The 23,829-nt window shown below is 38.0% G+C and overlaps 1 protein-coding gene across 1 annotated transcript in view; it reads left to right on the top strand.

Moving 5' to 3' along the window:
* Window positions 1–266: 266 nt before the first annotated feature.
* Window positions 267–23,829, top strand: part of XIRP2 (xin actin binding repeat containing 2) — a 46,547-nt gene continuing 22,984 nt past the window's right edge. Inside the window, exons 1-2 of the mRNA XM_037044549.1 lie at window positions 267–427; window positions 5,864–6,001. Of these exons, the coding sequence (XP_036900444.1) occupies window positions 371–427; window positions 5,864–6,001 (195 nt within the window). The 5' untranslated portion in view covers window positions 267–370. The remainder of the gene's footprint in view (window positions 428–5,863; window positions 6,002–23,829) is intronic.

Below are 23,829 nucleotides of genomic sequence, written 5' to 3'. Positions count from 1 at the left end.
CTATTTTCATCAGAATAATTGTAGGAGTAGGGGTGGGGACAATATTTTCTTTTAATGTTTGTGTAAGTATGTGCTCCTGCCTTGGCATTTTGTAGCTTTGCTTGACACTTGAAGAAAAGAGGGTGACAGTGAAACATTGGAAATATTGTGAAATGTCGCAGTCTGTTTTATGACCAGATATTTTAAATGCCTTCAGTGTTCCATAAGATATGCTATTTTCTTTGCAAAGCCTGGCACATAGCTGAGCATGCTACATTTCTTTTCAGTGATTATTGGCCCTAATAAGCCTGTGAGTGGATTTGGAGAAGATAGTGCTGCCTTGGCCGAGGGTGTGTCTGACCTCCAGGAGGTGGTGTCCTTGAAGGAGCGGATGGCGAGGTACCAAGCAGCTGTTTCCAGGGGTGACCACCGCAGCTTCTCTGCCAATGTAAGCTGCTCCTGGTAGTCTTGGATTAGGCAAACTGCTTGTTGTCTGCTGTTTACATGCCCTCTTCATATTGCAATATAAGAATACTTTGGGACAATGGGTTAAAGAAGAAAAAGCACGGAAATAGTGTGACTCAAATTTGGAAGATCTAAATGTAAGCTTCAGCTCTGCTACTCATTAACTGTGTAAATTTGGGTTGCTCTCTTAACCTGTCTCAGAGCTTCAGTTTCCTTAACTGAAAAATGGGAATAACCATCTACCATAGAGGGGCTTAGTGAGGAGCCAAAGAGATAATATATGTGTAAGCCATAAGGTACTGTATAAAGGGGTTATTATTCCCACTATTATCATTTAACCTATAGCTATACTCCTCAGAAAGGTTGGGGATTAATTTCAACTTTTAATAATGTGGGCCTGCATGCCTCCCTCCTTGGTCTCATGAATAGTTTATTTAAATTCACTACCAGTATAATTTCCTTCTGCTTTTCTCATTTCTCCATATGTACTAAATCTATTAGGTGTAGGTTAACCAACATAAAAATGAGGGAGATTAGCAATGTAGGGACTCTGCTAACCCAATTATTATTATAGGAACAGAAGAATTCAGTAAGACCACTAATTTTTAGAGCCAACACATAATGAAATCATATTGAAAAGAATTTCTATTTCATATTCTGTGGTCTTCACTCCACAGGATTTGATGAGTCATTTTATTAGTGGCAGCTTTATAGCTTAAAGGAATATAAAGAGATTATTTTATAATTATGATTACCAAATTAGCAAAATTATTCATTTAATTAAAAGAGAAAGAATAGCTAAAATGGGTGGAATTCTAAAATAGCTACTCTTACCATTTTTTAAAAATTATTTAGAAACAAGGCTGACTGTGCCAAGCTCATTAACAATGTTGCAGTTCTAGATGACATTTAAGTTTTTACATAGTCATTAAAATCTACTTTAGATGCAGAACAGATTTTGAATGAATGTAAAGAAATGACAAGTCTCTAAGATCACTTCCAAAACACTATCACTCCAGCATCTCCTGCCATTCTTCTTAAACAACGCCCCCTGCTGGCTCATCAAGGAACTTTAGTACAAATTAGTGTTCTAAACTGGTGAAATGATTGTTGGGGAAACAAGCTGATTTTGAAAATACCTAGTTAAAGACTGGATATTTAGTAAACCATCTTTTATTTAGTAAGCCATTCTTCCATGAACTAGGAGAATATGCCAGAAACCCATAAAAACTTGTGTAGGACATAATTTGCATTTAAAATGTGCAAGAAAGAATATTTAAACTGGACACAAACTATCACTGACACAAACCCTTTTAAAAATGTAATATGTATTGTATTTTTGTCCATTACCATTTAGTCCCCTTACACCCCTTCTTCCCCAGCAATCACCACGCTGTTGTCCCTGTTCATGAGTCCTTTGTCCTTTTAGCTCAATCCCACCATCCCCTAACTTTCTCCCCCTCAACTAGCTAATGTAATTCTATTCTGAAACTTTTTCACATACAAGAAATCTAATAATATGTCTCTTTCCTGCCAATTCCCAAACAAAAAACCGAAGGAAAGGGATTTATGAAGATGTAATTTGTGACAAAGCCATACTAAATTTTTAGTCTCTTGACTTCAGTAATCTTTTAACTATATTCAACTGCCCCCCCTCCCGTACAAGGAAGCATCTTTGAACCAACAAATGCCCTATTACCTTATCATTTGGTTTGGCCCTAAGTGAACATCGTAAGAGGGGAAAAAGAAAACATATTATCCCAGAGAAGCCCTGGCAAATATCTAAAGAAAAGTGAACAAAGAAACTGCATTTTTGGTCAGCTACAACAATTGTTCAATTTTTTAAAGTCATGGAAACTGCTTATGACTAAATTTCTGTCTATACAGATAAACTAAATAGTTTTTTATTTTATTTTACTTATTTTTTATTGTATTTTTCCTTCACGGTTCAGTCCCCTAATACCTGCCCCTCACATAATTGCTACCCTCTTGTCCATGCCCAGGAGTCCTTTTTCCTTTTTGGTAGATCCCTCCATCTCCTAATCCCACAGCCCCAGCCCATGCCACTCCCAGCTGTCATCCTGCTCTCTATCTATGAGTCTATCCCCACTTTCCTCGTTTGTTCAGTTTGTTCATTATATTCCATATATGAGTGCAGTCACATGGTACTTATCTTTCTCTGACTGGCTTATTTCACTTAGCATAATGTTCTCTAGGTCCATTCTTATTGTTGCAAAAGATAAAACTTAAGCCAAATATTTTATATACAAAATCTGGAAGTCACAGATTCAGCCCCAGACTCTATCCATTGCATCTCAGTCATGCTGAGATGTCTGACAGTGATCAGCTTCTTGTTGTCCTAGACCCGGCCAGATGGCATTCAGCGGAACCTAAATGAAAGTCGTGCTCAGAAAAAGGAAGCAGACTGCAGGAACCCCCTGGCAGAGAAGGGGAAAGTAACATTTGTCAAGAAACAAATTAAAATGCCAGATTCTGTGCTGCGCAGTTTTATTTGCATTATCTTCTTTAACACTCACAAGAAATCTTTGCGAAACATATTGTTATCCTCACTTTATGAGAAGTAACACTGGGTTCCAGAAACTCTGTTTAGTCCTAGGTTTTAAGTGTCAGAACCAAGATTAGAATCACTGTCCGTCCAAACTCCCCAACTATGTTATTTCTATTATGGCCTGGAACCCAAGAGAGGGTTCTAAGTTCTTTGTAAAGGAATTTGAGGACTATGTAATATATTTACCTACCTTTCAATGTAGGGTATTTAAATTAACTTATTATTAAACTAACTTCATATTAGGTTAGGTTCTGTGTTAGGTATTTGAATTCATTTAATAAGATAACTTTATTATTGGCATGGCCATTAGATTCTGAATCTTATTTCTGACTCCAAAAATAAGAAACCTAGAATAAGGATCAACATGAAAAGGCTCAGAACAAAGCAATCTATGTTTTGTGGTTAGTTACAAGAACATGGATTAGTTGGGATGTTTACTACTTGGTGCTAAATAAGGCAAAATCATGGGAAGCGATCTCCACCTGAGCCAGCTTATGGCTGTCAGCCGCTCCTGGAGTCATTCCTGCCATCTATCCCATACATGTAGAAACCTCCCTCGACAATCGAAGCTGAACAAGAAATCCTTAGCACCACCACTAACCTACATTAAAGGACTTGCCTCCCTGAGGTGGGTGAGCAGGGGCGGACGTGTAGCAGCAGTGCCGGGAATGTTAGAGGTGGCGGTAGACCACTAGGAACAATAACCAACTGTATGCGTTTCTGGTGTGTAATTTGCCCTGTGTACAAAGCACAAGGCTAAAGGAAAGAAATGAATATATCTGTTTTTTTTTATTCATCCAGTAGATGAAAAGCAACCTGTTCGGTATAGGAACTGTTGTTTTTGAAGAAAGACACAGAATAGGAAAGTCCCCAGTTATTAGCATAATTAGTGGGGTTTGCCAGATTAATTTGCACATGATTTGGACATTGTTTGTATTTATTGGAAAGAGTAAGGTTCTTCTTAACAATAATTACCTTAATTTCTGTAATTTAATATTTATACACAGGGTGGGGGAAAAGTAGGTTTACAGTTGTAATACTAGTAAATAGTACAATAATCAACCAATAATAATAATACAAGAATAAACTCTGTGTCTCCCATACTCACAACTGTAAACCTGCTTCTGCCCCACCCTGTGTTTTCTATATATGATCAACTGAGGAAGGCCACTTGGGTAAATTCAATGGAAGGGAGATTTGAAAAAATCGTAGCCTTAATTCACCCTTCCCCTTCATTATCTTAAATTTCAAAAGAAATGCCATACCTTCCTTTGACTTGAGCAAGTATCAGACAGCAGTAATTGACCAGGACCCATACGTGGAGAGTGCTGCAGAATCTGACAGACATCTAAGTGTACAATATTATCCCTTCTTTCCCATCGAGGCAGGGTGCATACTTCACAGTCCATGTAATTGGGAAAGGTTATGAACTTAATGAAGCAACCAGTTATGAAACTGGCTAGAATTTGCATAACCTTGAGTATTACTGTAACTTAATGTCTAGTATTTTGGCATATGAGGAACCCCAAGGCAGGAGCTGTACCTTTAGTATCTCTTTGAGAGAGAGGCTCCACACGGGAGCAAAGATTCCAGGTCCACAGAAGCCCACAGTCCTTGGTATGGGAACCTCAGCTCACCAGCATTCTGGGCATCCAGTTACTTTCTCGTCTCAAGGCTTCCAAGGTTATGTCAGGACGAGGCCAGACCTCAGAAGACCTACTGTGGTCTGAAGTGTTGCTGAGTCTCCTTCCAGTTTTAAGGAGACCTGGAGGAGGGAGGGTTGGTGGGCCTGAGGCCTGCTTGCTCAAGAGTTGCCTTTTCCCATCTGAGCGTGAGTGCCTGCCAGGCTGAGGAGGGTGCTCAATTTTTAAAACCCAAACCCTTGAGTTATAGCACTTCCCATAAAACCTGACAGGACTCTGCAGTGTTTTTCAAGTCGTTCCAAGTATTGCCTATTGAAACAGACTCCCTCATCTGTAAACTGCCAGTGATAGACTAAAATCCTTATAATCTTAACCCCACCCCACCCCCGACCTGTCTCACATACCAAGGCTAAGAGCTGAGTCTGGGAGAGGTAGGTAGACCTGCTGCTTTTCTGCCTCTCCTTTAAGGCTTATAAGGATTGACAGACAGCTATGATTAAGGCAGACAGACACAAGTTCAAGTTCCTGCTCCAACCCTCACACCCCAGCTGTGAGCACTTAGCTGCCTTACTTTTCCAAATCTCCATTTCCTCATTTTAAAATCAAAATGATAATTGTCGACATCTCACAGAATGTGGAGAAGCACCAGATGATAAAATACGGGTAAGTACATAGCAACTCACTCTGGACTATTATTAAGTAGTTGATATTATTGCTGGTATTAATATTTTCGCATACAAGATACTCTGAGGCTCTTTTGTTTATCTGTGGTGGTTTAAATACATTTTGGAGCAAGTCCAATGTTTTTAATATTCTATGTGTTGCCTATAACATTTGGGATTTTAATGACGACCTTATTGGATTAAAATTGAATCCATTGTTCTAATTTCTACCAGTCTGTGTATGAGTGGGTAAATGCATTTTAATAATTCTAATCTCCAGACATCAAAATCTGAGAAAAAGAGAACTAACTCAATATTTTGAGTATTCTTCTAATTTTAATATCAAAAGGCAGGTAAATGAGAAAATAACATGAGAGATTATTTTTATTAAGAGATTCTGTAATGGTCTACTGAAATAATTATATGTATTGATATCTTTTTAAATATACCACCCATTGATAATTGTCAAATGTTAAAAAATAGCTTGAGAACTTATCCTGAGGAAATATAAAGCTGATTTTTCCTTTTTTCTTAAATTGCCCTAGGTGATGGAGGAATCAGGCATGTGCACAGTGCCCGGTGGTTTGGCCAGAGTGAAGGAACAGTTTGAAAAGGACAAAATCGCTTCTTCCTGTAATACCTTTTCTCAGTACCAGCACCAGCAGCGGAACAGATCTGAGCAGGTAACACTACTGCAGTTAACGGACAAATCAGTTGAGATGTTCCCGTTTCAGTGCCCCTGTGGGCACTGCCACCACCCCCCACCCCCACACACACACACCTCTTTACTGAGGCATTTATTTTAATTCCTCCTCCTGAACAAAAATGGTAAATTTTAAATGTTTTAGAAAACCATTTTTAAGCATATCAGTGTATTGATTTACTTGCTTGGAGCATTTTTGACACGTTTTGGGGGCACCATGCTGGAATATATTACCTCTCAGCATCTAATGTTTCAAACATAAATGGAAATTAAAAAGCCTAGGTTAGTCAACGGGCAAATAGAAATGTTGCGTGCAGTGTTTATATGGAGCCTCTGCTTCTAGGCTGTAATCCCGGTCACCTCTCCACTGTTTGTTGGCACGGATAAAATCTGAAGCACTATTCAGCTGTTCATTGTGACGAATTTTCTGTTTTCTTTAAAAATCATCAAAAATTGCCTAGTGGAACACAGAAGTTATATACAAGTGTATAATGTTACCTTATATGAAATATTTCTTTTCCATTTTATTCTTCCATTATCATACATCACTAAATATTATCATGGGATACAAGCATTTTTGTATGTAAGACTCTAAGTAATAAAACCCATTAGACTGAGCTTGTCACTTTAAAAAAGTGATTGCATTTTAGAAGGCTATACTTAGGCCCACAAGGAAGAAAGTAACCAGAGTATTTCTGAAATTCTGTAGTGGGAGATGAAAGTGGGTATTTTTTTAAAATTCTAGGATATTTAGAGTTGCCTAAGTTTTAAAAAACAAGGCAACTTGGTGTGCTTAGTAGGGAGAGTATATCAGATTGATTGATTAAAAATATCATATGTGAAAAAGCATTTGTTTTATATATGGCTTTGTTCAGCAAATTAAAAATGTGCAATATAGATATCTTAACCCTTACATCTATGTAAGATTTCTTTTAATTTTACTGATGAAGCATGATGTAAATAAGAAATTAAGACCTGATATACTTGTGATCTAGTATACAGATGTGGGAACACAGGGGCCCTCAAGTGAGTCAGTCATGTGTGTTTACTCAAAATTGGTCAATAATATGAAACACAGTTATCATTAGTAATTTCAGGAACTGACCTAACTGCTGTGGTTCAGTGGGTTGGGTGTCATTCTGTGAACCAAAATGTCACCGGTTCAATTCTGAGTCAGGCTACATGCCTGGGTTGTGGGCCAGGTCCCTAGTTAGTGACGTGCAAGAGGCAACTGATTGATGTTTCTCTGGCACATCGATGTCTCTCTCTTTTCCTTCCCCTCTCTTAAAATAAATTAAATCTTTAAAAATAAGATAAAAATAAAAAATAATTTAAGCAACAGCTTCTACCTGGAAATGTAGGTATTTACAGAGCCTCTAGTTTGCATGGAATGCCAAAGTACAGTGTAAAGCCTACAGGACTCATAGATCCTAGTCCACAGCCCACTCCTGAGTGGCACAGACACAGAGCCACGTTCAGGGGTGGGTGGCTGTGTATTTACACAGGGCCTTGTTCTTACATGGACCCTGCACTTGGTTTAATGCCTCATTGTCATCATCTTGAAATTCTTAATCATTTCTTTTCAAGGGACCCGCATTTTCATTTTGTACTGGGTCTGGCAAATGTTGTGTCCAGTACTACTTGAACCCAATTCATAACCCACTGAAGCCTCCGCTTCTGATGAGGAAGATGAAACACCTGTTGAGTGATTTGTGTTATCTCATGAGATTATTATATAGGTCTAATACAATAACAAAGGACAATTTCTGTGAAAGTATTTCATTATCCATGAAACTTGGAATCAGGATTCCAATATTACAAAAGAAAGAAAACCCAACCAAAAGTGGCTGAAACCAAAAGCGACATGATAGATTCATCAAAAGGCAGTCTTATAGAAGGTTTAATGTAAGCTCCGTGGTATTCTAGAGAGCTGGCTTATACTAACTCTTCAATTATTAAATTTTTAGGAATTTTGCTTTCTCGATGATGTCATGTGAATAGCTTGAAATTAGCCGTAGTGAGAATATTTATTCCAGGGAAACTGGCAAGTACAACAAATCAAGAATTCCTTCCTTCCTTCCTTCCTTCCTCCTTCCTTCCTCCCTCCTTCCTTCCTTCCTTCCTTCTTCCTTCCTTCCTTCCTTCCTTCCTTTCTCCTTCCTTCCTCCTTCCTTCCTTTCTTCCTTCCTTCCTGCCTTCCTTCCTCTCCTTCTTCTCCTTCTCCTCCTCCTTCTTCTTTCTTCTTCTTTTTTGTTTTAAACCCATTTTTAAGTATGTATTACCCTACCACTGATGTAAGGGCTCAAAGTATGTGCCTAGCATGGTGGCTAAGCACAGAAACTAAAGTCAGATCACTTGGGTCCAAATTCCTGCTCTATCACTTGGTAGCTGTGTGACATTAGGCAAGTTTCTTCATTTCTCTGTGCATCAATTCCCTCAGTTATAAAGTCAAGTTTATAATAGTTCCTCCTTAATAGGTTTGTTAAGATTAGATTAGTTATATTTGTCAAGTGCTTAAAATTGTGCCTGGCCCATTGTAAGCACTGTGCAAGTGTTTGTTTTTAAAGTTAAGTATCCTCTTGATCGTATTTCCTCTTTTTTTACCTCTGTCTCATTTTCTCTGAACTGCCCCCATTCTCACCCAGGTTTCCCCCAAATAGCTGTAAAAAAAATGCAGAGAGAGAGTAAGGATTCTTTTTTCCAGGAGCCCCAGGAAAGGGTCTTAGCACATCTAACTGGCTCTAAATGGGACACACATGCCCCTCCCAGCACTCACTGCTGTAGCCAGAGGATGCAGGTTGGCTGCGATCTCTGTACCTGTTTGCCACAGTGGAAATACTCAGCACATGTGGTTATCAATGAAGAAAAAATGGCTACTGGGTAAAAACAAAGGCAGCCAAACAAACTATGTATGTTCACAGTGAACTCACTGCAAATATAGTTTATTATTATAAGATGTAGTTGTTCTATGAATACGAAATACTAATGTGTGTAGAAATAGCAAAAATCCAGCCGTGCACTAGGAGTCAAATCTGCATGTCTCTGGGGCCATAGTGACCTCTGCGTTTCATTATCCACATTTGAACATTCTAATAACACCCAATAATTTTATGAGCAATAACTAAACCTAATTCATAATGCAATATAATATAAGTAAAATATAAAGAAAACACATGAAAAATAAACTAGTAAATACCATTTATTAAACTGTATGCTGAAGTCTATGGGAAAATGAAAGAAAAAGGTTATTACCTGCACCTTAGAAAATTAACAATTTTAATTTATAATGCTTATTAGGAATTTGAAATACATGTCCAATATGGTAATAGAGTAAAAATAGAGAAAAATTGTATCCTAGATATTAACTCAGGCTTTTAACGTTATCAGATGCGTTCTACAAAGCACTTTTTTTTGTCAGCAGAGATTGAGGACAAGACGTTTACTGGCAGACAGTTAGTTCCGCCTTTCCTAAGCTGCTGTCGGCTCTCACAGTGGTTCCGTCTCTTCACTTGTTAGAAGGACTTTTGATTTGTTTCTGCACTAAGTCTGCCCCTGCCCCACCCCCAGAATATATATATATATATGTTTTGTTAACACATATCATTAATATTAATTTGGAGTTAAGAAATCAACATTAATTTGGAACTAAGGATTAAGAAAAAGAACATTTCTTTGAAACTTCCCTCAACTTAATTTCACCATTAGTAATAATTTCATAAGGTAGGATAATGAAGTCCAATCTGCTTCTTTTCTTCCTGTGTATTGAAGTCAGATGTTTCAGGACCCTTAGCTGACAATTTAGTAACAGTTTTGGAGATCAGCAATGGGGCTAAACATGTTTTCAAAATTAAACTCTCTCTGAGGTTAAAGATTCCTTCTGTTTGCTAACTGATCAGACTGTTTTGTACTTATTATAAAAGGAAGTCTGAAATAGGAAAAAAACAGGTACAAGATATAGAAATGTTCACTTATGCCAGACATTTTAAATTTGGGGTAATATCTTATTTATATACTGTAGACAAGTCATGCTTTCTGGCTCTGTCTGTTTCAGAACAGTGTCACAGCTGGCCTGTGCGGCATCTTGATGTAAATTAGAAAGAGGAGCTGTTCTGGCCAGTGGGGCCTCTGCATTTAGGTGGTACGGGTAGGGGATCAGCTTCTTAAAGGGATGCATTATTATTTGGCTGTGGTAGTTAGTAGTAACCATTTTTAACATTACCTGTTTCGCCTTTGCTTTTCAAAACAGCCATTACTGATTCCAACATTTATGAATGAAACCCAACCCTCCTAAGGGATTATAAACCACTCAGTTTTTCTCCTCTTGATATTTAGGTTAGAAATATCACACCAGGGTTGTTTCCGACTTTGCCTTAGGACCGGATTCTTGCATTCCATGTCAGTGAAGATATTTGTTATCCTGAATGGTAGTTTGAAAGGACCATTTTAGAGGGATGTTTTTAATCCACTTACAACAGGTTCCATTGGGAAGAGCATTCAGAATGATCCATCCCCTCGTCTTTAAGAGGGTGTCTGAAAATACGCTGGAGCAGGTTAGAATAAATGTGGTAATGGCATGACACTGCCATTCTCTTTTCTCTACGTTCATTTTCACTTGCCCATTCTATCGTTTCTGCTTTTCAGACACTCTTCCTCTTCTTTTTTCTTTTTGAAAATAGCTTTATTGAGATACAATCTGCATGCTTTAAAATTCATCCTACAATTCAGTGACCAGAATACTTACAGAGTTGTCCAGTGTCACCACAATCTAATTTTAGGACATTCCCATTGCCCCCCCAGAATACACTGTGGACCCATCAGCAGCCCAAGTTGTTCGTTCTTTGTGCCATAGTCTCACACGCCGGGTTTGAGTTCCACCTTCTCCTCTGAATTTCTTCTTCGTTTTCTCCCCCGCGAAGAGAGTGCTCTCTATTCAGTCCTGAGTAGCTCTTTGCTTATTAACTGTGAAGTCCTAGAAGCCTCTTCTTTTCTAGAGTTGCTTTTGTGTTACTTTTAAGTGGCTTAAGTAGGGAAGAACAGATGGAGCCCCCGATTTTTTGGACATAATCAGGGCAATACAGAGCTTAGGCAATTGCTTTCATGTGAAAATGGCTGTACTGAATCCACGTCAAGAGTCGGAGGTATTTCTGACCTTCACTGCCTGCTGCCACATCCGATGTGGACCAGGAGGGAGCTGCGAGAGACAGTGTGTTTCCTTCCGCATACACCTGCTGCTGCAGAAATCCTAATGTCAGCATCAGCACTCTCTGAGGTTATTTGGGTTTGGAACAATCCCTGGACAATTTTAGGTTGATAGAAATTATTTTTGACAGTTTGTGACAGATCTAATCTGACATCTGTGTGTTTTACACTCTTTAAAGGTGACCTGTAATTATTTTTTAGCAAACTACACATATTTTATCAGCTTAATGCCCACATTGCAAATCATTTTTCATAAAAGTCTTTTAAACCTACCTTTAGCTTTCTGCCAAATGCATAATGTTTCAAGGTCATAGATTGCTATTAAATACTCCTGCCTAATTAGATCTCTATCAACATATAGGCTGTGACCAAAAGCATGTCTTGTGTTGTCTTTCAATTGCGTGCACCAGTTTTAAATAATTATTACAACTTACAGCAACCTTACTCAAAATAAGATAGCTTAGAGGAATGGTTAGGCCTGTTGGCTCTGGAGCAAGACATCCCAGGTTATGATCTTCTGAGTTAGCCTCTCTTCCATAGAAAGGCTAGTCTCTCTCTTCTAATCTCCTCCACAAATTGATGACAAAGAAACAGATATGTTTTAGGAATAAAATGAGATGGGTCCTGTAAAAGTCTTATTATAATGCTCGACATATATGAATTATTCAATAAACACCAGCTATTATCATTAGCAGTATTCACAATGTAGCCAAGAGAGCACCGTCCAGGGGTAATTATTCTCAAAGTTGAGTATGATCCATAAACATTTTATGTATACGCAAAAAGACAAAGACGGATGACATCATTCAGTGTCTAACATCTTAGCTTTCTTTTCAGTTCTTTGGACCTGGACATGAGTCAGTCTGGAGTAATCAGTAACTTTAGTGCATATTTAAAAAACTGTAATAGCAGGTCTTCTTTTGAGGAAAAATGCTTAACCCCGATTCTAGGAAATGACAAGATGAGGGGACCTCTGGGAGGGCAGAAGAGAGGAGTGGGCCTAAACGGAGCTTCCCACAAGTGCGCTGCAGCCCCGGGATGCGTGCCGTCAAGAATCAAAGTCCGTTTTTCAAGTGGGAGCAAATGAAGAACACAGTGTTTAGTTTTGAAGGCTGCTTTATTCACAGTATTGTGACAAGATGTACCGAGGAGAAAATAATATAATTAATATGCGTATTGAATCAGGCAGGAGAGAAAAGGCCACTACGCTGCTTGAATAAATGAGGAAAAGCGAAAGAGTTGAGGGGGTATTGATTTTTGTCAGTTTCTACGAACATTGTGGTTTCTCAGCATGTTTTAGCTGATGAATGGAAGGGAAAGAAAAGTATTTGTGAGGGATAAAAATTACGTCATGACATTTTCTGGCCTGTGTAGTTGAAGCAATGAAGATAAATGTATTCCTACAATTGTCTTGATAACATATAGCAAGTATTTTTCAACCTAAGTGCTAATATGTACAAATGCTAAGAAACAAGGACTCCTATTTGCTGGAGAACTGTTCCTTTTCCTCTGACACAGGCCAAGGAATCAACCTGACCTTTTTCCAGGGAGGCTGATTGACACACGAACCTCCCGTGGGCCGAGTCCCAATGCCGTTGAATGTAAGCGCGGTCTCAGGGAAGCACAGACCAGAAAAGACACATGTCTTGGGTCCCCTGAGGCTTGTGAGTAAGGCTGATAGGGAGGTTAGACTTAACAGTTTTACTCTGTTAAAAATTAAAACTTTAACAACAAATCTTTCACCTCGTTTCCCATTCCAAATGCAGTCCCTCGAAGCTGCTTATCTTCTACACCTTTTCTCAGTGACTATTTCTGAGTGGGCTTTGGTGAGGAAAAGAACACAAAATGAACTTTCTGAGTGTTGACTCAGAATCAGAAGACCAACTGTTTGCTAAGTAAATCAAACCAAACAATGGCCTCACCCAGCTGAGGCAGGGGTATCAAACTCATTGTCACCGGGGGCCACACCAGCCTTGTGGTTGCCTTCAAAGAGCCGAATGTAATTTCAGCTCTTTAACAGTTAAGGAGTAGTTACATTTACAGTCCTAAAATTACATTTGGCCCTTTGAAGGCAATCACAAGGCTGATGTGGCCCCCAGTGAAAATGAGTTTGACACCCCTGACCCAAATAATAGAATGACATAAATGAACTAAAGAAAAATATCAAAACATTAAAAATAAATCAATTAAAAATAAACTAAAAAATTTAATAAAATACTACCTTAGGCCACACACTAATACACCAATAATTACTAATTAAAACTGAGATTTAACTTCTTATGGGTTATTATAATCATTCATAAAAAATCCTTTCATTGTATGAGATTATACAATCTATACACCTAATGCCTCTTGAGTTTGTTCCTTTGATATTTCTATACAAAAATACTATTTTCTGAAAAACATAGAACTTAATTATAAAGTAATAAACTTTATTAAATGATGCAAACATGCTCATAGCCATTTGACTCTTTAGAAAACTAAGCCAATGTGTGGTCTCCCCAGGGCTGCACGGTGTGCCCATAAAGTACAATAAAAATGCTTTCCATGATCTACTGACATTAATAATATTACTTAAGAGCCACACACTGTAACTCTCAACCTCTGCTCTCCCCAGATGGAAATGATGGTAATTGCTAACTGTCTGCTGAGATGTGACCATAAAGTCTCAGTGATGGTCCCTTTGCAGCTTCCAATTTCAGCTTCTCTCTGCAGAGTCTGTTGGCCCTCCTACTAATGCATGGAGGGACTCACCCTCCCCCCCTGGCAGCACTGCAGGCCATCCCAGGGCATTGTTATTGAGGGAAATTCATTCCAACCCCACACTGGGAAGATCTCCACAAAATGTTTGTCTTAGCTTTTTGTGAAAACTTCATCTTCTTGGTAAAACAGTGCAGTCTGTTCAGGGCATGCATCAGCCTGCAGTCTTTTACTGTGCCATTAATAACTAAACAAACGAATCTGCCTGGTGAGTGGGGGTGGTTTAGACACTGTTTCTCAGGCAGTCAGCGCTTTACTGGGTAGGACAGATGCCCCTAAGTAAGATTGAGATGCAAGTACAGATTCAAGTACTTCCACAAAATGCTGAATTGGTAACTTTTCTTTCCACGATTCACCTTACGCGTTCTCTGAAATAGGGTTTGTAGGAGCAATCTGTACCCCAATTATTGGAGAACCACAAGCACAGCTTCTCCTCTTCTCAGTGGCATTGTGGGGCTCCTGTTTCTGTAAACCTATTTGTTCTTATAGGACCCATTTTCAATTTCCCTGCAGAAACAAGCCCATGTACAGATATACCTTTTCATGTCTTTAAAGTAAAATGAACTGGGATGGCTTTGGGAAAAAAAGGAGTGGTGTTCTTATCTCAGGGCCAAGAATTGTGGAGGGTGTATCACCTGGACCCTTCCCCCCAAAATACATAAGCACAACACAGAGGTTCATGCTCTCAGCATCAGAATAGATGCTCTCAAAAAGTATTTGATGTTGATAAGGATGCAAAACACAGATATTTTGTCATTATGCAATGTTATGTTTCTTATGGGAAGGAATGGACATTTAGGGAAAGTTGGAAGAGAAGAAATACATTTGAACAGCCTCTTTTTCGATAGGAAGTCTTATATTATTTCAAAAATATAAATGTACTCTTTGTATAATTACACTTAAAAGAATATAAACAATAGGTTATGATACTAACAACATATTTTTAAATCATTATCATAGAATAACAAGCTACAGAATTTTAAGCTCTTGGATTTTCCTCATTTTTGAGGAGCAAGAAAAATCATGATGAAAGAAATCATTAATGTGGCAGAATCATTATGTTTGTAGAACTTAGTAAAATCTGCCAACTATTTTCCACATAGTTACTTTTATAAAAATGGGTGTTTTCTATAAGCACTTGATGCAAGAAGACATTATTAGCTCTTCCTGCTACTTTTTGGTCTGGTGGTTTCTCAAAATAAATTTATCTTCATGGGTCTTTGAAAATGACCTGATTGAGTCAGGCTTGTCTAGTCTTTGGGATGATCCTTTGTTTCTTAGTCTGCATAGTTACAAATGCATTATCATGCTAAACAAAACAAGGAAAACACAAAGCCGGAGAAAAGGAAGTAACATTAAGAAATTCTGTCTGCTGCCCTGGCCAGGTTGCTCAGTAGGTTGGAACATCATCCTGTATACCAAAATGTTATGAGTTTGAGTCCCAGTTGGGGTACATACCTAGGCTGCAGCTTCGTTCCCCAGTTGTGGTGCTTACCGGAGGCAACTGATGATGTTTCTCTCTCACATTGATGTCTCTCTCTCTTTCACTCTCTCCCTTCCTCTCTCTCTAAAATCAGTAAACATATCCTCAGGTGGGAATTAAAAAACCAAAGGATTCTGTTGCTATTGCAAAGATATCATTTAGGAAATTAATTTTTTTCTAGCATCTGTGCAAATGTCAGTGTCACAGAACACGGAATGAGATTGTATCTTCTTCTAACAGTCTTTTCTTGTGCTTGTTCTTTATCACTCTGTGTCTTGAGTGACCTCTGCAGGTGTGGTAAGCAAAAAGTATCCGTTCATCTCTTCAGGAATCAGTGGTGGCTACTTCATTTCCAACCTTTCAACAGGACAGGGCACATTATATACCAGCCACTAGATTGTTACCAGTAGGGAAATCCAAGCACTCAATCCACCTCCCTTATTCTTGGGTAAATACCAGAGACTTCTAGAGACATCGACCTACTGTGGTATGTGAAATTCATTGCTTTTCTTCAGAGGACAAATTATAGTAATTGAATACTGTAATCCATCATATTGCACAGTATTCAGAAACATTCAGCGGAGATTTTGGAGCCTTTGATGAAGTCTACTTTAGGCAGGGGGTCAGTTTGTGAGCCTCATACAAACATTTGTTTCACTATTCCAAAAAATCAGCCAAGTCTCTCCAAATCATATTTTCTTTGTTTTTATTTTCCTTTTGGAAGATCGAAAAGAATTTTACTTGTGTCCCTCAAATCCCTGTCTTTATTTTTTCTAAGGCTTTCATTACTACATAAGGTATTATGATAATGAGAAAGTATACAGTCAAGTCTGGGTGTAGAAAACAGAGAAAGAAAAGCAATAATTTGTGAGAAGTAAGGTATATGAAAATAAATTAGGAGAATTATAAATACATATAAAACTACTGTTTCTGTATCATAATTAAATGCAACTATGTGGATTTCCTCCTATAAAATCACTGGTGAGACAGACAATATCATTTTGCACAAAATGCAGATTAAATTACATAAACAAAATGATGATGGGCTCTGTGCTTGGCATCTATGCTTATTATAACATATCTTTTATGTCTATATTATAATATCTCTTTTTATAATTTTGAGATATGTGATCAAATATTTATCTTTCAGTGTTTCATCAACCACAATACTTAAAATAAGTTTTGTTGTTGTTGTTTTTCAATTTTTTTAAATTTAATTATTGTTCAAGTACAGTTTTCTGTCTTTTACTCCCATTCCCACCCCCACCCGTGCTCCTCACCTACCTCCCATTTCCCCCCCTGCCTTAGTTTTTGTCCATGTGTCCTTTATACTTGTGCCTGTGAATCCTTCTCCTTTTCCCCTGAAATTCTTTCCCCTCTCCCCTCTGGTCACTGTCAGCCTGTTCTCTATTTCGGTGTCTTTGGTTATATTTTGCTTGCTTGTTTCTTTTGTTGTTTAGCTTCCTGTTAAAGGTGATATCATATGGTATTTGTCCCTTACCACCTGGCTTATTTCACTCAGCATAATGCTTTCCAGTTCCATCCATGCTGTTGCAAAGGGCAGTAGCAACAGAATGAGATAAGTTTCAAAGATCTATCGTTATTCCTTTTTATTAAAGCCTTTTTGAATCTCATCTGCTCTGGCCCATTTTTATAGAACAAATTTGGGCTTCAGTCATGAGTTTCCAGCAAGTGGGTGGGTGTTCTGTCCTTTGCAATGCACTGGTGTCTATAACCTTAACTGGGACAAAGTCCAGTCCAGGTCAAAGAGTATGTCCTCAAATTTCATCTGATTTATTTTTATTAATCCATAGGAGTTAACTGGCTCAATTTGTATTACTTGCTGATGTATATTTTTATGTAAAATGAAACTATTTAAGCATCTACTTAAAGCAAATAATTCTTTGTTCTTTTTTGTAAGAACATCTCTTCAATATTAAGAGCACTTTAAATTCTGATATTGATTTTTCTATTTGTTGAATCTTTGTACTTGATGGCCATTATTATACTGATAGAAACAATGTTTTCACTGAATCACCAGCCCTGAAAGAATGAAAGCAAAATGTTTAGTTACCTGATATCATAGTGAAAAGGATATTATGATGAAAGATCCAGTGATATTTTAAGAATTAATATACAATAAAATTATTGCACATGATTATTAATTTTTGGACTCTTTGAAGACATTTTGTAACTGTGCAGTTCTTTACCACATTTAGTTACTTAAGGATAATGACTTCTTTCTTGTCTCTCCTTTATTTTATTTTTTAAAATTAAATTTATTGGAAAATATTTGTTATATAATTGTCCAGTGTACAATTTTATAATATATCAGCTGTATATTTCATAATGTGCTGACCATCTAAAGTCTAGTTTTCTTTCATCCCCATATATTTGACCTCCTTCACCCTCTTCACCTCTCCCCACTTTGCTTCCCCTGTGGTTACAACCACACTGCGGTCTGTGTCTGTGAGTTACACTGTCCACCCCAGCAAAACAATCTCTCTTTACCAAATTACCTTTCTTGTTTAAATCAATCAGACTCTAATGTTTGAAGTTGGAAGCAAACAGTAAATTAAATCACTACAAATGGTGGTATCAGTTCATGAAAGATTAAAAAAGATCACAAAGCCACTCTCTGATCATGTCTTTATGAAAGTACTTTTATGTTCTAGGGACCAGCATGATTTGGAATAGTTATAATATGCACAGGCACCTTTTTGCTTATATCTCTCTGAATAACCCCACACACACCCCAAATCCACTCCTAGTGTGTGTGTGGGGGGTGTATGTATGGGGAACTGCTTCCTTTTTAGTTTGGGGGTTTAATTCTATAATGAAAAATTCATGATAAAATTCATTGACATAGCCACAGACAATCTACTTTCATTCAATCTTTTTTTCTTTTTATGGCCTTGTTTACTATATGTACTGAGTTACTGGGAACATAGCAGACACAAAGCAAGTGTGCAATGAATATTTTTAAAGTGAAGATAGCAAATACTAATATAGCACTTATGACCCAGGATTTTGCATACTCTTACTTACTCTTCACAATAACCTTCCAAACTAGATACTATTATTATTCCTTTTTTGTACAATAAATGGACACATAGAATGTCTAAGTAACATCCAAAGAAAATGAGTAAATGTGATCATAATCAGTGAGGTTGACTCCACAGTCTCTGACCTCATTTTTCTATTCAGCTGACAGTTGTTAAGCATCCACTATATGTCAAGTACAAACGATGCAATGATGAGTATGATATTATTTTGCCCTCAAGAAGCTCACTCTATTGTAGAGACAGCGATATAACAAATAATTACAACTGAAATATGGTAGATTCTATGAGAAAACTATAAATGACACTTGTTAGGGCACAAAGAGGTTGTGATAAACTTTCCTCTGGATAAAGGATTATCAAGGAAGACATCTGGGGGCAGAGAATGCTTCAGCTGAGACTTAAAATAATTTTTCATGACTATAGAACTGCATTACAGGCTAGAGAAACAACTTATGCAAAAGGTAAAATAGCATGATCTTGAGGCATAAATCTTGAGACGGGGCAAAGGCCAGATAATAGAGAACATTATAAACGGTGCTAAATTTTCTTTTACTTTATTCTAAGATAATCAAGAACCATTGAAGAAATTTACGCAGGGGGATAATATGAATATAATATTTCTTATATATGCATTTAAGAAAGACTGTTATGGCTGTATAGAGTTGATATAAAGGGGGTCAAGGTTAGACAGAAGACTATATGTTAGGAGACCACTGAAATAGCAGATTAAATATATACATGAAGACGTCAGTGGGTCAGAAGTTCTCGAATAAAGAGAGCATAGACTCAAGAGATAATTAGAGATAGAGTTGGCAGGGCTTTTAAATCCATTGGAATTTGGTGAGAGAAAGGTAGTAATAAAGAAGTATAACAATTCTGTTTCCGTATTTGGGTTTGCATTAATTAACATGAGAAACATGTTACCTGTGGTTTTCTTTTTCTTCAGAGTAGTTTCAACCTTTGTGCAGGTTCTTCCTAATTTCACTTCTCCTTGAGACTCTAAATTTCAACCCTTTTATTGTATTTTATGTTTATTTATATCCTAGTGCTTCTTTGGTTTTAAGATGCATTATGTCTATGTTAGATTGACACATATATATGTATATTTAACATGCATCTACATAAAACTTCTGGAAGACATTCTTTACTGAAAATTGAGTGTTTTTACATAATTCTGTTTCTTAGTTTATAAAATAAATATCACTTCTATAAATTACATGTTTAATGGCCCTGTTGAGAGTGCATCTTCTATCTTTTTATGAATCTGCAGCATCTTTGAGCACTAGAATCTGGCTCTATAAATAATACTCTTCAGAAAGAAAAGGACATTCAGAATTCTAGGAGTTACGGCTAGAATTGTTTACTCAGAAACCTACTTTTCTGAAGTCAGATACTTCTACTTTTAAATTAAGTGTTAAAAAGTGATAGGTTTTGCTCTTTATGGCTAAATATGACCAAAACATAATTGTTTTGAGTTAAGAAACAGTTGAAATTAATTGAATGATGACACTTCTCTCATAGATGTATACGATAAACCTATATAATTCCTGTATCCGTAGGTATAATAAATACTGTCTCAAGAGAATTTCAAACTCACTGAACCTTTTTATTCTATTAAATGTACATGTGCATAATTTTATATTTTGTGCAGATATAGACATAGATGGAAAGATAAATGACTGATAGGTAGGTAGATAGCTAGATAATAGACAGAACTATAACCACAGAACCTTTCATTAAAACAATGCTGGCAATGCTTAGCACAATGTTATGGAGATGGTTGATGCTCAACAGCTCTTGGATGAATAAGAAAATGCATATGTAAATCTATATAAAATCACTTATGTTTAGGGATTCAGTAATTTTAAAGGAAAAGCCACTGTCTGAATTTTCTTCATGTTTGTCATCATCAGAACCTTAAGACACCAACAGTCCAACTTGTACACACTCACAATTTTAGGTAGGACTACAACTAAACCATGTAAAAGTGGGGGCTTTATTTCTGAGTGTATCTAGTTATACAAAGAATCAAGACTAATGGGGCTTTGGCTTTAGGTAAATGTGGAAGTAGGAGCCTCCTCAACCACATCAAAATTACAACAAAGCTCCTAAACAACTATTGTTCAAAACTGCCTAAAATCTAGCTGAACAGAAGTCTTATAACTAAAATACAAGTATATATAAGGTCTGTCCAGAAATATCCAGCCATATGATATGAAAAATAGAGACATTTATTGAAGAAGATACCAGATACAAAAAGCATTGTAAATAGGCTAATGATGCCTCAGTCCCCTTCAAAGTTGGCACCTTGAGATCTCACACAGTTCTCCCAATCACCATCGGCTGCCCCATCGTATTTTCCTGAATCCCATTGAAAGTCTGAAATTTCTTCCCTTTAAAAAGTGATTTTAGTTTTGGGAAAACTCAGAAGTCACAGGGCACCAAATCTGGGCAGTAGAGGGGCTGAGTCACCTGGGTAATTGGATGTTTTGCCAAAAAGTCTCTGCACAAGATGCGATCCATGAGGGAGCACATTGTTGTGATGAAGCTGCCAATCACCAGTTGCCCATAGCTGGGGCCTTCTGAGTCATCCAAATAGTTTTTGTGGAGGAATGTTTAAAGTAAATGCAAAATATGGTGAAGATATGTTGTTCTGCTAGCTCAGTCATTTTGAATGTGACAACCACACAGTACACATGTTCATTCAGTGTTGCCTATCACCTTCACTGACTAGTATAGTGAAGTTGTCATTGTTCAAACCTGCCCAACCCAGTCTACTCACCTTGGCTATTAGGTTACATCAATGTCACACACACCATTCTCATTATATTAGAAATGGCTGGATTTTTTCCAGATAGACTTCATATGAAGAGGAAGCCACATTGAGACTGGTAGGAGGGGCAAAGACACAGAATGGGCTGGTCTCACACCCATGGGTGGTGGTTAAAAATCGGGAGGGTGTCTTGGCTGTGGCAGTACTCCCTGATGAGCCAGGGGCCCTAGCCCCACACTAAATGCCCCTAGCCCAGGGTTCCAGTGCCAGGAAGAGAAGTCCCTATAACTTGGACTGATAAAACCAGCAGAGATCGTGGCAGTGTGAGATAAAGAACTACTAAAGTCCCAGGAATTTCTCTTAAAGGGCTAGTACCCAGACTTGCTCAGACTCACTCACTCTGACCTCTATCACTGCAGCAGAATTTCAAAAGGCACCAGAGATACACCAGGAGGAACTGAACTTTCTAGCTTCAGGATGAGGGGGAGCTTTCACCTCTGGCTGGAGGGGGAGTTTTCTCCCAGCCAAAAAAAAATTAGCAGAGGCCGCTATTCCATTGCTTGGCCCTCCCCCAACAGAGGCAATAGGCAGGTGCCATATCTAAGTTTCTATCAACCTGGCTAACAACATTAGCCCACCCTGGTGGTTTCCTAAGAACTTGCCCTACTGAACTGTAGGCCCATTCAAGTGTTTCCAGTGGCTTTTTCATATCAACTGCCTGTTGGCTCATGCCACAGGCTCCCTATAATCTCTCAAAGATTCACAGACCACAAACAAGGAACATCTGGCCTTGGCATGCCCCATACCTCTTGATAAGTGGCTCTAGACCTGGTAGTAGCTGCAGCTGGCCTTGGTTCCCAGCTTGACCCCTCCCAGGCACCTCTAGCCCAGAACAAGTAGCACCCATCTGTGGATCACTTTGTAGATCATGCTGGGTGTCCTGGGCAGGGTACAGGAAGGAGCTGAACTTTGCCTGCCCCTCTTGGGAGGCCTCAGAGCCAGCATATCCAGTGGAGTGCTTCAGACTGTGCCAAAGTATCACTCAACCACCTCCACCACTGACACATACTCAAGGGGCACTGAGCCCCAGTGAATAGAGTTCTGCTTCATGTGGTCATTGCCAGTCCTTGCAATCAACCTCGGAGTAAATCTCTTCCACTGAGAGCAGATCAGGCTCAACTACAATAGGCAGATGCACACAGCATCCACACAGGGAGTGCGGCTGGAGTGCCTGGCTCAGGTGACTGGGGAGCCTGTGCCACTAGGCCCTACAGGATACTTAATACATAAGACCGTTCTACTAAGACTGGGAGATGTAGCAGTTCTACTAAATACATAGAAACAAACACAGGAAGCCTGCCAAAATGAGGAAATAAAGAATCATGTCCAAAATGAAAGGACAGAAAAAATTTCTAGGAAAAAAACTATACAAACTGGAAACAAGCTATCTACCAGATGCAGAGTTCAAAATATTGGTCATAAGGATGTTCAACAATCTAAGTGAGAACTTCAACAAAGAAGTAAGGAACATAAAAAAGAACCAGTAAAATGAAGAATACAGTAACTTAAGTGAAGAATGTATTATAGGGAAACAAATTAGAATAGATGAACAAGAGAATCAAACCAGCATTTTGGAAGATAAGGAAGCAGAAAACACCTAACCAGCACATTAAAAAGAAAAAAAAGAATCAGAAAAAGTAAAAATAGTTTAAGGAGCCTCTAGGACAATTTCAAATGTACCAATATTCACATTATGTGGGTTCCAGAAGAAGAGAAAGAACAAGGAATTAAAAACCTATTTGAAAAAAATAATGACTAAAAACTTTCCTAACCTGGTGAAGGAAATAGACATGCAATTCTAGGAAGTGCAGAGAATCCCAAATAATATGAACCCCATGAGGCCCACACCAAGACACATCATAATTTAAATGCCAAAGGTTAAAAACAAAGGGAGAATCTTAAAAGCAACAAGAGAAAAGCAGTTAGTTACCTGCAAGGGAGCTCCCATAAAACTGTCGGCTGATTTCTCAACAGTCACTTTGCAGGCCAGAAAGGATTAGCACAAAATATTCAAAGTGATGAAAAGCAATGACCTACAACCAAGATTACTTTACCTAGCAAAGCTATCATTTAGACCTGAATGACAAAGAGCTTTCCAAACATGAAAAAGCTAAAGGAATTCATTATTATAAAACTGGTATTACAAAAATGTGAAAGGGTCTTCCAGAAGAAGGAGGAGGAGGAGTAANGTGGGTTCCAGAAGAAGAGAGAGAGCAAGGAATTAAAAACCTATTTGAAAAAATAATGACTAAAAACTTTCCTAACCTGGTGAAGGAAATAGACATGCAATTCTAGGAAGTGCAGAGAATCCCAAATAATACGAACCCCATGAGGCCCACACCAAGACACATCATAATTTAAATGCCAAAGGTTAAAAACAAAGGGAGAATCTTAAAAGCAACAAGAGAAAAGCAGTTAGTTACCTGCAAGGGAGCTCCCATAAAACTGTCAGCTGATTTCTCAACAGT

The sequence above is a fragment of the Sturnira hondurensis genome, unplaced genomic scaffold (assembly GCF_014824575.4).
Source record: "Sturnira hondurensis isolate 20B ecotype Veracruz unplaced genomic scaffold, ASM1482457v3 Scaffold0004136, whole genome shotgun sequence".
Taxonomy (NCBI): domain Eukaryota; kingdom Metazoa; phylum Chordata; class Mammalia; order Chiroptera; family Phyllostomidae; genus Sturnira; species Sturnira hondurensis.
The sequence above is the reverse complement of the archived record's forward strand: the minus strand, read 5'-3'. Positions and strand labels throughout refer to the sequence as shown.